This window comes from Rhipicephalus microplus, chromosome X (assembly GCF_043290135.1).
Source record: "Rhipicephalus microplus isolate Deutch F79 chromosome X, USDA_Rmic, whole genome shotgun sequence".
NCBI classification, from domain to species: Eukaryota; Metazoa; Arthropoda; class Arachnida; order Ixodida; family Ixodidae; genus Rhipicephalus; species Rhipicephalus microplus.
The window spans coordinates 216,859,512-216,875,488 of NC_134710.1; the positions used below are offsets into that span (position 1 = coordinate 216,859,512).

The following is a 15,977-nucleotide window of genomic DNA, read 5'->3' on the forward strand; positions in this document are numbered from 1 at the left end:
GGAAGGTAGTGTTGGACTCAAACGTAAGTTTTAAGCTACTTTCAAGCTCACTTTAATTTAGCGAATACAGATCAGTGACAGCGCCAACAGCAGTGTTTGGCGAGGACTATATATACCAACATATTCTAGCTGACGATCGAGTCTACATATTCCCTTGCACACAATCATGTATGAATAAAAGTTGTGGAAAGACGGTATTGGAATTGCAATCAATACGACTGTGAAAGCGAGTGAAGGAACATTTACAGTTCAAAGGGGAAGATCAGCGCTAGTTAATGTAGAAACATCCTTATGTAATGCCCTTAAAAGAAAGGGGGACCATTAAGGTAATAAACTGAACTGAGCTGAACGCGTATGAAAGCAGTTGCTCATTGTTCCTTATAAACGAGTAGATCCAGCTGTTTGCGGCATGCGTATTCAGAAAAAGTCCGTTAAGTAATCGGATCACAGCCTTTAATGAAGAGAGAAAGAGACGATCAACACAGTTAACAGATGAGGTATGCTCTATCAAACAATCGATCCAGTTGGCAGGTTCAGCAAGGTCGACCGTTGGACAAGATTAGGATCACCATCAACTTCGTGTGAAGTACTGCACAGAACATGAATACATGCGGATAAAACACTAAGTACGTAATTTCTTCTGTTTGCTCCACTTTGTCATGCACTCGTCAAACAATAAAACCGAGTAATCTGCGCCTTACTTCACGCGTGTTCTATCTTCGACTAAATTCGACTAACTATATTTAGATGCCGATTTTTCTCAACGGTGTTTGAAACAGTACAACACTAACGCAGCTTGCAGTGCGAGTTGCTTCAAAATATACGGAAGAGGAATCCAACGAAACACACCAAGACAGCAAATGAGAACAACCACAGATAGCAAGCCTTGGACTTCACTCACAATGGTTATTGCATAAAGCCAGCCCACACACAACCTAGCAAAGCGTGCATAAATTATGCTATCTGTGTCATTTCACAGTTGAACACCTGACAGTGCACAGGTGTTGAGGTGTTGCAAACAGCACATTTTCATGAACCACTACAGAGTAAACGCTACCGTGCAATCACTATGAAGCAATGCGAATTCTTTATTTGTAAGGAAAACTGATGGATGATTTACACATGACGCTTTGCCATGTTTTATTTTATTCTGAAGGCTTTAAATACTTTACGTTCAAGTTTATTTTTTATTCCTTTGCCAATGACACTTAATGATTTGAAATCAAGGACGTAGAGCCATTGCAGTGCAGAGGCGAGTTTTCACCAGTGCCTGTAGGGAGTAGAATGCGGTGTTCGCGCAGTCTCTCATTGAAGCTGATCGGTTCTTCTGACCTTTGTAGACAGTGCCGCATGACAAGAAAATTTCGAAACTCACGTACATCTGCACTGCAAAGGCTCTAGCTGCTCCGATGGAGGCAGAAATACTGTAGGCCCGTGTGCTCACATTTGGGTGCACGTTAAAGAAGCCTAGGTGATCAAAATTTCTGGAGCCCTCCACTACGGAGTCTCTCATAATCATATGGTGGTTTTGGGATGTTAAACCCCATATATCTAAGGCTGTAGCTGTGCACCCCCGATTTCAAATGAGGGTGCCATAAAAAAAGGAATTGAGAAATAAAAAAAAAATAATATGAAAGTTGTGAAGCCTATCAATATAGCCTATCACACACTTCCTCTTCTCCTGATAACTTCCCATCATGCGCATATGCTGGCGGCCAATGACCAAGGTGTGGCTTAATACCATGTAATTTGTTTTGTGTGTATCTATCCCACTTGCTCTGGCAGTAGTCCCTGAGCTTTCGTTGTGACAGACGGTTTAAGATCAAGGGCATGGATTGATAAGGGTGTAGAGGCAGTGCTTTCGTGGACGGATGCAGCAAGCTGATCCTCCATCACATTGCCTTGGATCTCACGGTGCCCTGGCACCCTGACCATTAGAACATGTTGTTCGAGTGTGCATAAAATAGAGTAAAGTGAGATGAGGGCAGGGTTTTTCTGTTATTTAAGAGTTTGCAGAGCTGTTACCACACTGAGGGAGTCCATTACTGCTTCTTGTAGTTGTAATTGTTTGATGTGTTTAGCGGCCACAAGTATCGCGTAAGCTTCCACTTGGAAGATACTTGTGTCTGGATGTAGAGGGCGAGCATCCTAGAAGGACAGGTCGACAGCAGCGTAGGACACAGAGAAGTTAGACTTAGAGGCATCTGTAAAGTACTCAGGACGTGTGTATTTGTGTTGAAGTTCCAGGAAGTATGTTCAAGTATGTTCGGATATGGGCGATGGCCGCGCGTTTTGTAACTTCAAGGAAAGACGCATGGCACTCTATAGTCTGCCATGGTGGCGGGTATGCTACAGGAGCCATTAAACTGTGTTCAAGTGACACACCAGTTTCTTCAACTAGACCTTTCAGGGGAATTGAGTAGGGCTGCCTCATCAAAGGTCTCTTTTGAAACAGAATGGAGCTCGACAAATCATTATTAGTGGAGTATGAGGGGTGCTTTTTTTCTGCTTTCACCTTAAGGTCACAAAGGACATGCAAGTTCTCTGCAGATGAAGCGACCACTCATTTGAATCAACGTAAAGGCTTTCTACGGGGCTGGTGCAAAAGCACCCGTAGAAAGGCGGATGCCCAAATGGTGCACGGGTCCAGCATCTTCAAAGCACTTTGAGTAGCAGACTGATAAACGACCCCATAATCTAAGCGGGCGCGAATGAGGCTTCTATACAAATTCACGAGACTTTGCCTGTCATTACCCAGCGTAGTATATGACAACACTTTTAGAACATTGATGGCTTTTACACGTTGTTTTTCAATACCTGATGTGTGGTATGAAGGTTAGCCTGTGGTCCAAGATTAGGCCCAAAAATTTATGCTCGGCATTAACAGACAGGCGTTGACCATTCAGTTGAATGTCAGCTTCTGAGTGCATGCCTCTCTTTCGGTAGAACAACACACGTGCTTTTTTTGTGGGTTCAGTCGGAATCCATTTTCTTCTGCCCATTTGGAGACCTTATTTAAACCTAGCTGAACCTGCCGATTACACATTGCCAGTTTGCATGACTTAAAGCCAAGCTGGACGTCATCGACATAGGCACAATAGAACATATTGCGGGGGATGGGAATGTGCAAGGAATTTATTTTGATAATAAAAAGTGCACAACAAGGTACACCGCCTTGCGGTACTCCCGTTTCTTGCACAAATGTTTGAGAGAGAACACTTCCCACATGGACACGGAATGTTTGATTGGACAAGTCTCGATTATGGAAAGCATTCTACCGCGCACATCCAGGTGAGACAAGTCTCTCAATATGCAAATATGCCATGTTGTGTCGTTAGCCTTCTCGATATCGAGGAAGTATTGTTTGTGGACCAAAGTGTATCGAATCTCTGTCTTGATACGCACGAGATCGTTGGTGGTGGATCTATACACCCTCTCGAAACCAGCCAGCCAGCTGGAAAACAGCCATCACATGCTGGAAAATAGCTATTTATTTATAAAATCACAACGCAACGATACAGTCATACATAACACTTGCAGCAACTTGGCTACAAAGTGGGTCGCCCACAAAGCGAGGTTGTACAGTGCTCACATGATGAAATGCATATACTTCATTTTTCATGGACTTTAGTTTGTGGCACATCTATGTACTACTGGCTTGTCCACTTACATCTGTGCCAACAACTTGTTTGGGGGCCAGATTCGTAGCGCTACGATGTGGTTGTTTCATGTAATTGCACAAATTACTTGCTATTCAAGTTTTGATGTTGAGTTGTGTACCGTGAGAACAGTACCTTATCACAAGAGTTTTTAGAGGCATCGGCTAGGAGGGAGGTAGAGCACTCTTCTCTTTGTACATTCAGGACTAGAGTACAATGCCAGAAGCATACTTTTTTTTTTCCAACAAAAATTGAGCGATACAATCAATACCAGTTGTACGACTTTGTACGCATAAAACACACAGTTTAACACTTTTTTTTTTCACACATCACAATCGTTTTGAACGCAAACAAGATTTCAAACATTGTGCATTAAAATGGTAATGGACTTGACTAGCACAAAAGAGACTAGCCTCGAAATGAAACTAAACATAGAAGACAGTCTAGCATAAAATGCTTATTGCCACAATAAAAAATTGTTTGTACATACGTATATAAAATAAAAAATACTGGCTGATTAATTATTTTATAAATGCAAAGAAGACCTCCTTCTCTTCTTGCTCCCTCTCCAGGTACACTTCAGCAGAGGAACCTGAAATTAAATATTTGTGACAGTTTCAGGTGACAAAGCTTTCTGGTATATTCTTTTTTCGATAACTCTATACACGGTAATTTCACAATATGGTCAAACCCCAATATAACAAATCTAGTTATAACGAAATATCACTTATAACAATGTAAGCGAAAAATTGCAAGAGACAGTATACATTTATAACAAATTTTCGGATATAACAAAGTTATTTTCATGCAAGATGAATGCTGAAATGAGGTCTTAATATAGTATGTTAAAGGAGTAGTGACATGCAGGTCTTCGATTGCGATTCCCATGCGTAAAGCATCATAAGGACACCACGAAGGGCGTCTTTATGATGACCTAACCTCGTCAAATGCGAGTCTAGGTGATCGCTGGGCTAAAAATACTTAGGAGCTTGCTGTCACAAAATGGCTACTTCGTGTGCGTGTAACTGAATGTCATACCGCAAAAAAAAAAAATAACATAGAGTCAAATTGTTCTCAGTGCAGCTGATATTTTTGTAGATTGTACGTCAGTTATTGGGTATGCAGTAACTTTCATATGACAGTGATAAGCGCTTTTTCTTGGTCGCAGAGTGTAAAACAATGGTGTCCTACATATAGCATGGCTCCAAAACTATTATTCGAAAGAGTTTTTTTTAACAAAAGCTTTATTCTGTTTTCTGAAGTCGTAGAAGCAAACACTTTAGGGAAATAAATCAGTTTTGTTAATTTTCGTAAGTTTGGGCATATACGAGATAATAATGCTTGAACAGTAGGATTGCTCACAGTACTTGTGAATGTGTGTCTACATACATTGCCTTGCATTGCACAACATATTTTTTTATTAGCTATGGATGTTAATAATGCTTGAACAGTAGGATTGTTGCATACTTAAACTACAGTACCTGTGAATGTGTTTACAAATATCGCGTTGCATTGCACAACATATTTTTTTATTAGCTACAGATGTTAATAATGCTTGAACAGTAGGATTGTTGCACACTTACACTACAGTACCTGTGGATGTGTGTCTACATACATTGCCTTGCATTGCACGACATAATTTTTATTAGCTATGGAGCGTTCTATATATACATTTGTTTTACTGAGGCATTTCAGTATAACTTCAACTCATGGAACCAACTTTAAAAGAAACTATGAAAGAAACATGCATGATAAAATAGTCGCACCTATTAAAAGAAACACACATGGCCCATTTCTTGCCCCCGAAAAAAGAGCTTGTAGGTAATTTGGAAGAGATGGAATAAACGTACACATTTGAGGTGGCCTTTTAAAGCTTTCAGCCCCAATATTTTTATCCAGTAGGTACAACCAAATATTCTCATCTTGTATACTGTTGACCCACACAAGACCACACAGACATTATGAATATCAAAGTACAGTCCACTCTCATTTATTCAAACTCGAAGAGACCTCTCAATTTCGTTTGAATGATCAAGAAGTTTGAATTATCAGAAGTTCTCAGATAAATGACTCTGGGTGACGTGACGTCACACAAATTGCTTTCATCACATTTCAAAATTTTTCAAGTGTTTTTAAATGCTACTGAACGCAGTGCACAGAGAGCAGAGATACAAAGTCCACAAGTTTATAGGCCATTTCCTGCTGATCAGATCTTTTAAAGAAATCGTGAATCGCCAACTACTTCATTGCTATGGGTATGTGTCTTCAGCACAAAGCTCTCTATACCAGCCGAGAAGCATCACGGTTTACCAGGCCTCCGGAAAGTCTCAAGTTCCACCCATTGCCAATGGGGGCGAAAAAAATTGCCCGCAGCTTCCCTCGGGGGAACACTGAGGAGGATGCGGAGCATATAATTGGTTAACGGGGTGTTAAAGTGCGACTTACTTGGGTCGATGGCTAAATTGGTTAACGTGGTTGAGAAATGGGGTGTTAAATTGCGACTTACTTGGGTCGATGGCTAAATTGGTTAACGTGGTTGTAGGAGGGGGTGTTAAATGAGTGAACACGTACACACGTATGCGAAAGGGCGGCGCTGGTCGAAGGGACGTCGATCATTGTGTTTGTGGATTCGTTGGAATTCATTTCACCGCGACCTTGGACGTCGACGCGCCGTACAAACCAACCGACGAGCGGCAACTGAGCGAGCGAGCGCCGACCTTGAGTATATATACAGCTCGACGGCGCATGCACTGTCAGCTGTTGAATGTTCTCGAAGCGCGACGCCACATGCGCGTCCACTGGAGAATCAAGAGAATTGTAGATGTCGAACGCGGTGTGTAGAGGAGGAAGGGTGCACAGATGGTGGAGGAGTGAAGCGCGCGCGGTGTGTAGAGGAGGAAGGGATGCACAGATGGTGGAAGAGTGGGCGACGGCGCGACGGCGCATGCGCGCGCGTCAGCTGTCGAATGTTCGAGAAGCGGTGCGGACGGCGCGGACGGCGCACTACAAGGCGCGAGTATAAGATGCTTCCGCATCTAAAAATCGCCAACTAAAGAACAACCATAGTGGCTCCGTTCATATCTGCCCTCGGGGACACCAAAAAATCCGCTAGGGGCACCATAGAAAGCTCAAAATTCAAAGTGAAGAGAGCCACTATTTTCGCAAAAAAGTGTTTGTTTCTTATAGATAAAAGATGAAATTTGAATTCCACGTAGTGCGCAGTACTTCTAAGCACTAAACTTGTTTAGCGATCAGGTGCTATGCAAGTTCTGCTATGGATTCTCTTATTGGTGACGGCGACGAAGCGGAAAACATGCGCTGCTTGTTCACTGCGCTGCTGCGGTTCAACGGGAGCAACGGGGCAGCCGATGCGCATATTGGCAGTTGGTTTTCATCCGATGATTAACGTGATCCTCTGCGTTGCATTTTCTTTCTAGCACGTTTTTATTCGTTAACGTAGTGTTGTGGGAACAGCAAAAATGATTGCTGGTTTGCCATCAATAAATATTGTTCCCTGTACTCTCATGAAATGTTTTTACTGGTCCCAGCTGCCAATGAATGACTTTCGTTTTCATGTAACCTTTGTACGCACAGGTACTTGGTTCCGAAGGGTGCTTTGATATGCTGCTGGGCGTATCAATGCGCCTAAAACAAGCGGGCAAAAGATAACAAGACAGCCCTGGACCTGCACGAGTCCCGTTCTCTTTTGTTCTGTTCTGTTAAGAGATAGGCACAGAATAAAGAATGGGCCTCGGCGACCGCGTAGGCGCATACGTACCTGCTACGGAATTAAAAGAAAGCGGCCGTTTTTTTCGTCCATAAAACAACAACAAAAAAAAATTTTGTTTTCCAATTTCTGTTCGTTCAGCGCTATCTCTTGGTTGCCCTCCGCTGTTCCATGTGCCACCGCTGCTTATCTTGCGTACCGTTGTCAAGACTACAGTTTCCCCTCTCTAAATTGGTTCTTTATTCTATGGATTTACCATGCGTGTGTTTCGTTTTATATATTTGTTTACTCGCAAAGCCTTTTTTCTTGAAAGCCTCCAATACTTATTTTTCATTTTTAGACTGTGCTTATATAAGCACACTAATTTTTACATAGTAGTGGAAAAGCAGCTGATATTTTCTGGAATGAACCTGCAGAAAGTGTGAATTGACCGAATACTGGAGTTTGAATTAAGAGGCTTTTAAATACAGTAGACGCTCAGTAAATAGAAATCTGTTAAACGTAACTACTGCTTAAATGGAACTATTGCCTCTGCAATGCTTGTTTTCAGCTTGTATTCAGCAGCCATGTCCACCTCTTAGTACACGAAACTCCTGTTAAATGGAACATATTTTTCCGGTCCCTTCAGGTTCTGTTTACTGAGAGTCTACTGTACATAGAAAGAATAGAGGGCCAACAAAAATATCAAATTTCGATTAATTAACTAAAGGTATGGAATCATCAGCATTTGAATTATTGCGATTTTACTATAAAATCAACTAAAATAATTTTCCATTGCACTTCAAGTTTTAAATAAGAATAATCTAGTAATAATCATGGATATAACAAATTATGAATTTCATTTTCATCTCGTAAAACAATACATGTGAAATGTTCCTCAATAACATAAAAGAAAAATGAATATCCACCAGAACATAATACTGGGTTTATTGAGAAAGTGCTTCGGTACTTCTAGAAGATTCCACTATAATGAACGTATATCGTACTATACTGGTAAAGATCTCAAACTGTCAATGAAGCGCTCTGTGGCCAATAGCAAACACATAAAATTTACAGCGAACTCCAAGCTGTCTGGAACTCTGTGAAGTATCGACATTTCATCTTGGATGCTGTTGTGATGCTTCAGTAGTTCTGTGGTCAAATTCAATAAAGTGATTGGCTCTTCTTACAGCTTGTGCAAAGGAATCGATCGGGGGATTCAATGCTCATCTAGTACTGTTATGATCAGAAGTTCCCATTTGACACGCCATTAAAAGCTCATAAAACAAAGTAACCACATACGTTCGCCATTTCAGCAAGGCCCTGTCGAATCATTTAGTGCCTAACCTGTGGTCGCAACTAAAATGTGTGCACGGTGTGGTTTACACTTTTCAGTACCAACTGTGCCTTGACATCAGTCACGACAGGCACGTGCAACATATTGTGACATTTTAACCGCCGCTCCGCACGGCTGCTCTGTTGGCGACATATGGGCAGCAATTTTGAGCGTTTTGGCTATGCACAAAGGCCAATTTTGAATGTTTAGGTATCAGACGTCATCACAACTAGCTGGAGCACAGTGTGAAGTCGCTGGAGTCGATACTGTACACCGATGTCAAGTTGCTGTCAATGTTGGCCGATATGCCATGGGAAAATCGACTAATACAAAAATAAAATACGTTATAAGCACTTGCTCATAACATATAACGAAGCACTAGCTCAGAGCAATTTCTGTACACAGGAGATTTGTATGGCAGAGTAAGCTCAGCTTTGCAAAATCTTGTCAGCATTCCATTAATGTAATAATAATAAATAGTCTTGATTTCATGTGAAAAGATAAGCCTCCAAATTACTAGGTAACCATTGAAAGCATCTCTTTGTATTTTTGACATAATGCATCCATAACGTTTCTTGGAATTCAGTATCTTATGTTTGCGACTGCATTGAAACAGAAATTACTTCATTTTTACTGAAAAATAAGTATGCAGACTTTAAGAGCCAACCACCTCTCCCAGTAAATTCATTTTCACCATGGGGCACAAACAACTTTACAGGGGGCGATAGCACCCCCACACTTCTCGCAGATATGCCAAGTTAGGTTAAACAGCCTCCGAGCAATGGGTGACGCAGTGACTACGTGGGTTCATCATCATCATTATAATTAGCATAGTAGAACCAGCAGTACAGCCCGGCGGCAAGGCTAGTTGGCCGCACAGAAAACGTTGGGGAGTCTCTCTGGCTTTGGGGCGGCGATGGGGATGAATGTCTCCTGAAGAAGATCCACGGACGCCAGACCGTCGGTCCACTCCCACGGGTCCCTCGTGGCGAATCGGCCACACCGAATTGGCGGTCGCGGTGCTGTGTTTCCAGTATGTTAAAATATTGTACAATGCTGTTTAGCGTGTCACTAGTGACGTACACTAAGATCTTCTTATAACAAAATTGCATCTTACCTCAAAATGTGTTTGTTATATCCAAAAATGTGTTATAAAGGTATATCCGACACCATTGCTAGACTATTCTTTATTTACTTGGTTATAACCAATATTTCCTTATATACACGTTCATTATGTCGAGCGTTGAGTGTGTTTGATTCAGCTGGCGATATCATTTGTAAGTGCAGTTGAACAAAGTTTGTGAGTTCCAAGAGTGTGGTGCATCAATCAAGACCCCAAAAAGGCTATAACAGAATGAAGATAAAAAGCCAGCACCCATTAGCTGATAGGCTGGGGTACGACTGGTTTTGTTTTTGTGTCCCCCAAAAAACATGGCAGTTCATGCTTATGGGCTTGTAGACAGACGGCACTGTTCACTTTATTTGGCACTCACGTGCATATAGTCCTGGGCATGTTAGCCATTCGTACGCACATATATTCAACATACCACAACTTTTGTTTAAATGAGTTTAGATCATCAATTCTTGTTTCCTTGCATTTATACTCATTCCAGGTCATACCGATGCGTTTCATTCTATTCTAATTCTCTCAGTTTAGGAAAACTATGGCTCCCGAAATCCCACTCAAAATATAAAAACTATGTATTGTACTGGAAAAAACATTTAAAATCGGCACACAAATATAAGAAATCTCGCTGGATTCATTCAAATAGATAAAGAAGTTTTAATAAAGTTTTCAGGTGCAGTGTGCCCCTTAAAAAGTCATGTCCACAAATGTAAACGCTGGTAGTGAAGAGGTTAAAGACTTAAAACTTGCAAACTTTTCTCAGACGCTGCTTACCTAAAAAGAAATTTTCAATTAAGGCAGGCCCGATGCTACGTTCAGTTCTTGACCCTGAGAGAGCACTTGCTCCTCGTCTACTTGCTCTGGCGGGTGGTGGGCCTCTGGCTAGTGCTAGCACTTGCTGGGGAGCCACCGCACCGCGCCGACGACCGTTTCGTGATGCAAGACCTGCAAGGACCATCACAACCAACGTGCTTTTGGTCTGGCGACACCATAATCAATCAACTTAAGTCTAGCCAGAAGGACCAGAGTGAATTACTGCAGTGAATTACAGGCGAGCACATTTCAGTTCAAAGTGCTCAAATGTTGGAGGCCCCACAAGGAAACAAAAGTTAATTCCTTAAGCTGTTTGACCAAATACCTCGCATGGCGGCACACCGCTCCTTTTGTACACATTACTGACTGCGTGGAAATGCGATTATAACTCTCAGAAAAATTGGGCACTCAGCAGTTTCACGCGTGCTTACGACGCAGGCGCAGTACCATTTTGTCATTTTTGTCAATTCTTTGCCTTGTTTCGTGGTCTTTCGGGCTTGCTGACGATAAGAAATTATCTCGTACAGCAAATGTTGAATGGCAGCATATCGCGGCACAGCCCAGCTATTAGACAGCCATTGGACAGTGCCATTCTCGAAAGAGTACAAGATCGGGGGTTTCAAGGCCCCCACATTCGTCTTCAAAAATGTCGCCACGAGTACCAGCTGATGGAAGGAGACACATCGTAGAGTTAAGCATCCAAGGCTTTTCTCAGCGGGTCATCTGCCGGCTCCTTCAAAGGTCAAGAAATGCGGTGAATCGTGCCATCCAAGCGTACCGACAAACAGGGGCGATCAGTGACAGAGACCGTGCTGGAAGGTCAAGATACACAGATGAAGTGAACAGGCTAACTATCGCCGCCGTAGTAGCTGATCCCCATATAACAGCGAAAGGCATAAAAAATGCGTTGCATCTCAATGCGTCCGTCTGGACTATCCGTAGGAAGTTGGCAGAAGCAGGGCTTGCCAATTGCGTCGCGGCCCAGAAGCCCCACATCACGGACAGGCAAAGATCCATGCGACTGCAGTTTGCGCGTTCTGTGCAGACATGGGGATCGGAAGAGTGGGGAGATGTCGTGTTCAGCGATGAATCGACGTTTTCAAGTCGCTGGGACCAGGAACGGTGAGTATGGCGTCCAATGAACTCGAGGTAACATTTGCGATTTGTCTTCTACATTAATGTCATCCTTGTACTATTTACCATTGAATGTGTTGAAAGAGTAGTGCACAGGGTAAGTAACGGCAGCTGGAAAAAATTAATGGCAGGTCACCCACTACAGTGTGCCTTAATTAGGTTGTGGTTTAGGCAAGTAAAGCCCAGAACGTTATTGTCTTCGAACCTGCTGTAGAACGTTGCTTAGCTTTGATTCTCTTTAAGCTGTGTTACTTCTTATCGTGAGCAGCTCGCCAAACTTAAGCACCTTAGCCAATGTTTGCATATTGTACCTCATTACCTTAGAAAAATACAGTTCAGTTTGCGAGGCCTTCTGGAACGTACTGAGGGTGCCTTACCAACATGTCGAATATTTCGCACCATCTTGGCGATCTCGCATAATTAAAATTTCATTATATGGATCTTCAAGTAAGACGAAATTGTTCGGGGATAAAGTGACTATGTGCCATTGTCGTGCTTATAAATCCATGTAACCAATCAAGCATTTCCTTCTTCGCCAGGTATTCACCACAGTACACGCAGTCGGTCTTGCCAGTGGCCGATGCTCCACGAGTGTCTGAGCCCCTATGACCAGGGAAGGACTTTGACCACGGTTTCTTATCGATAGGAACCTTTCAGCCTCCATGTACACACTTATAATAGAGAGAGAATTGCTTCCTTATGTCTTGAATGGGCCGTTCAAGGATGGTTGTTTCGTGTACCAGCATGACAAGAGCCCGATTCAAACTGCTCGCAGTGTGAAATCTTTGCTTGAGGGCTTTGCTGTTTGCACATAGGAATGGCCACCTGTAGGAGCGGACCTGAACCCCAATGAAAATGTCTGGGATCTCGTGAAACGCCGACTTGCGGCGCGGAAGTTCAACGAAGGAGACCCTATTCGCAGCCATACAGGAGGAGTGTGAAGCACTTCGTTCATGCCCCGAGATCTTGGCCGCGCTTTACAATTCGATGCCATCTCGTGTGGCGCAAGTGATTGCCGCCGATGGGCGTTTGAATGAATACTGAAAGTAGTGATCTTTCCTGGATAGCAGTTATAGCTATCGTTTTCTTTTTTTTTCCTGGCTTTATCTGTTTATCGCGTTTCTTGGCTATTCATTCTGGACACGCGATATTCGCACCAAAAAATGGAGCTAGCATAACGTCTCCAAGACAGAGCACAAAATTCATCACTGCAAAATGAGCATATCACGCAACTTCGTTTGATAAAAGCTGAGAAACTGCACGTTTTCCACGCTGCATCAAGGAAGAAAGCGTATCGCACGGCGCGCTACAGCCATGCTATTACATTAGAGGCATTTTCGCCGCTATATTATCGCTCGGGAGTACCGGTGCTTGCACAGCGACTGCAGAAGTGGCACCTTGCGTCGTCCACATCGTTTCGAGATGCGCGCCGTTGAAACGAGCGAAAGGGCAGGCTGCTGGGTGATATGGTACGAGCGTGCGCAGTACGCGTTCCCGGGCAGAGCCGTGCAGCCGCCACAGGCGCAGCGATGCGCCTCGGCACGCTCTCCCGTGGTCTCTAAAATTATGCACTCGACTGTACATACAAATTTGCAGTATTGGTTTGCGAAAGGCATCTTTCCCTTTGCAGTTTCATGCTTTCCACCTGCATGTAGACACTGCATGGACTCAATCAGGCAATTTCTGAGTTCCCCTTCAAGATTCTCACAACAGAACACGACTGTTTTCGTATTTCGACTCCACTCAAGGGCAGTTCCTAAAGTGTGGAATCTAACCGGCACCCTTTGTGCTCGGCAACGCAACGCATTAGCTGCTGGAGAACTCCTGCAGTTGTCTAAGGTGACGACCATCGCTCCTAGCACCAACTGAACTTCAGTAAAGCAGAGTTCAATAAGATGATTGACAGCAACCAACGAAAACACGTAAGTTCAAAGTGTTCCAGTTCACCGTCAACAGCAGTTCTTCGAGCAAGCGCGGATTCTCGTTAGAACGAAACTGCAAAACAAAACGCATTCTCACGACACAATGAAAACGTGAACGCAAAATCGTGGGCTCGCGCAAACACTACGATTTCCCCGCGTTTCGCGTTATGCCTGCTTTGCGCATCGGAATTTTCTCTTCCCCGATGCTTATCGCGCAGTGGCAAGAGTCGCGTCTAAGTACTCTGCAGGCACGGGGCGCCTGATGAATGAAAAGCGAAGCCAACGCACAACACGCGTCTGTATCTGAGCAAATGGCAAAGCAACTGTAGTGTGCATAAGCAACCCGCGAGCTAACAGACTGTCACAGCTAAAGTGCGACTTACTTCTCGTGTTCCTCCTTGTCCGAAGCCCATATTTCTTTGCCGCACCGTTCCCGGGGGCATTTCACGACGCCAACAATCTTCATCAGATCCTTAGTGGTGTCCGGAATGACGGGGCTGCATGAAAACGAAACTTACGTTAACGCAATTGAGACGTCCGACTATATTAGCAACTAGTGAGCGGAAACTAGCGTATCCAAGGTCACCGCCATCAGTTACCAGCAATCTGGGAATGCCAACTCAAATTTGCAGACTGGACAACAATGATACCCAGGCCTCAAACTTTTGTCGACTGGTTCGTACAGACAGGACGCGCACGCGAAGTGCTGGCACAGGCCGAATACCAGGCTCTGGCTCGGCCCTAGGCAGACAGGGCAATTGAACCTGAAAGTGCACAAGACATTAGGCATAGCGACCAAATCCAAACACGACGCCAAGAGCGGTGCTTATTAAACTCACGCCGAGGCGACACCGGTGCGATTCATGGTAAACGCTTGCAAGAAACGTGACAGTTGTCAGTCTCCGGTTGGCTTTGGAGGGCAGAGGTCCCGCACCTGCCAGGTTCACGGAAAGACTAAATGTGATCTACTAACGCCTGTAACTCGCATAAATTCGAATCAAACACGCGCCAAGAGCGAGCGACGCGGGCGATAGGAAAACAGTACAACGGTTCCGGTGGCCGTGTCTGATTAGCTGACATTTTGTCACGTGCCCAAAACTGCGTTTTTTTTATTGGCTAGAACAACGCCTTTTCTTGAATAATGCTTTAATTAGCTCCGCAGCAAATAATTGCCCAATTCACACAAAGATTGTATTATATATATATATATATATATATATATATATATATATATATATATATATATATATATATATATATATATATATATATATATATATATATATATATATATATATATATATATATATATATATATATATATATATATATATATAGGGCGAAAACACACAAATCCGACCACCATCAGGGCTGTAGACCGTGCAGGAAACCTCGCTGCAGGGTGTGCACACACATGGTGACCACAGATACGGCCGAAGCCTCCTGTTCAGACTATGTGTACAAAATTAAAGACGACCTTAACTGTGACTCAGCCAATGTGGTATACAAAATTCGCTGTGAGGTGTGCAAACAGGAATATATTGGACACACGGAAACCGCGTTCCGTTTGCGTTTCAACAACCACAGGGCACACGTAAAGGGCCTCCCCAATTTGCCGTTCACCAAACATATCAATCTTCCTGGTCACTCTTTCGAATGCGTAAGTGTCATACTCCTACAATCCGGCTTCCAGAACACACGGGAGCGCGAACAGCGGGAGTCATACTTTATAAAGAAATTCAGATCACTTACCCACGGAATCAACGAGAGCCCTGGGCGACTGACGTGCCTCCGCGACGTTTCGTGAAACACAGAAATTGAATTACTCAATTAATTTATTTATACATACGGGAAGCCGCACACGCAAGTTGGTCAATATAGCGCGTGAAACTAAACGAATTGGATGCTACGTGAACCAAACGGCGTGTGTTAGTATTATTAAACTTTATTTTCATTTCTGAGTACTTTTTTAGTATTATTTATTTTTATATATTTTTTTGTTTACGTTTTTGTTTGTTCATCCTTTACAAGAATACCCATTGATTTATTTTCAGTATGACTGGATGTACATTTTTCTGCAAGAGAGGGCAGGTGGAGGGAGGGGGAGAGGGCACATTAGCTTTCCAACGTGGCCATTATATTCCGAAAGCTGGAGCGAGTTGTATGCTTCGCGCGCGCGCGCGCGCTTGCGTGCGTGCGTGTGTGTGTGTGTGTGTGGCCCGATGCCACGGGCCAGCCGCCGAACCACGTGAACTTAAACTCGATCCATGTGTGGGATGCG

At 43.4% G+C, this 15,977-nt stretch overlaps 1 protein-coding gene across 5 annotated transcripts; it reads right to left on the minus strand.

The window, feature by feature from the left end:
* Positions 1-436: 436 nt before the first annotated feature.
* On the minus strand, positions 437-15,615 carry LOC119187461 (uncharacterized). 5 transcript variants are annotated; one of them, XR_012887203.1, is made up of 6 exons: positions 14,536-14,782; positions 14,296-14,460; positions 14,080-14,193; positions 10,602-10,772; positions 4,205-4,251; positions 437-589 (listed from the first exon to the last, which is right to left on the minus strand). XR_012887203.1 is itself a non-coding variant. In XM_075878643.1 (5 exons), the coding sequence occupies exons 1-4, from the start codon at positions 14,559-14,561 to the stop codon at positions 4,239-4,241; spliced, it is 318 nt and encodes a 105-aa protein (XP_075734758.1). In that variant the 5' UTR covers positions 14,562-14,786; the 3' UTR covers positions 437-589; positions 4,205-4,238. The 5 variants fall into 5 exon arrangements, 2 of the variants coding, with proteins under 2 accessions (XP_075734758.1, XP_075734757.1); XR_012887202.1 differs by lacking the exon at positions 437-589 and adding an exon at positions 15,449-15,615 and having other exon boundaries at positions 3,474-4,251; positions 14,536-14,630; XM_075878643.1 differs by lacking the exon at positions 10,602-10,772 and having other exon boundaries at positions 14,536-14,786.
* Between the last annotated feature and the right edge of the window lie 362 nt (positions 15,616-15,977).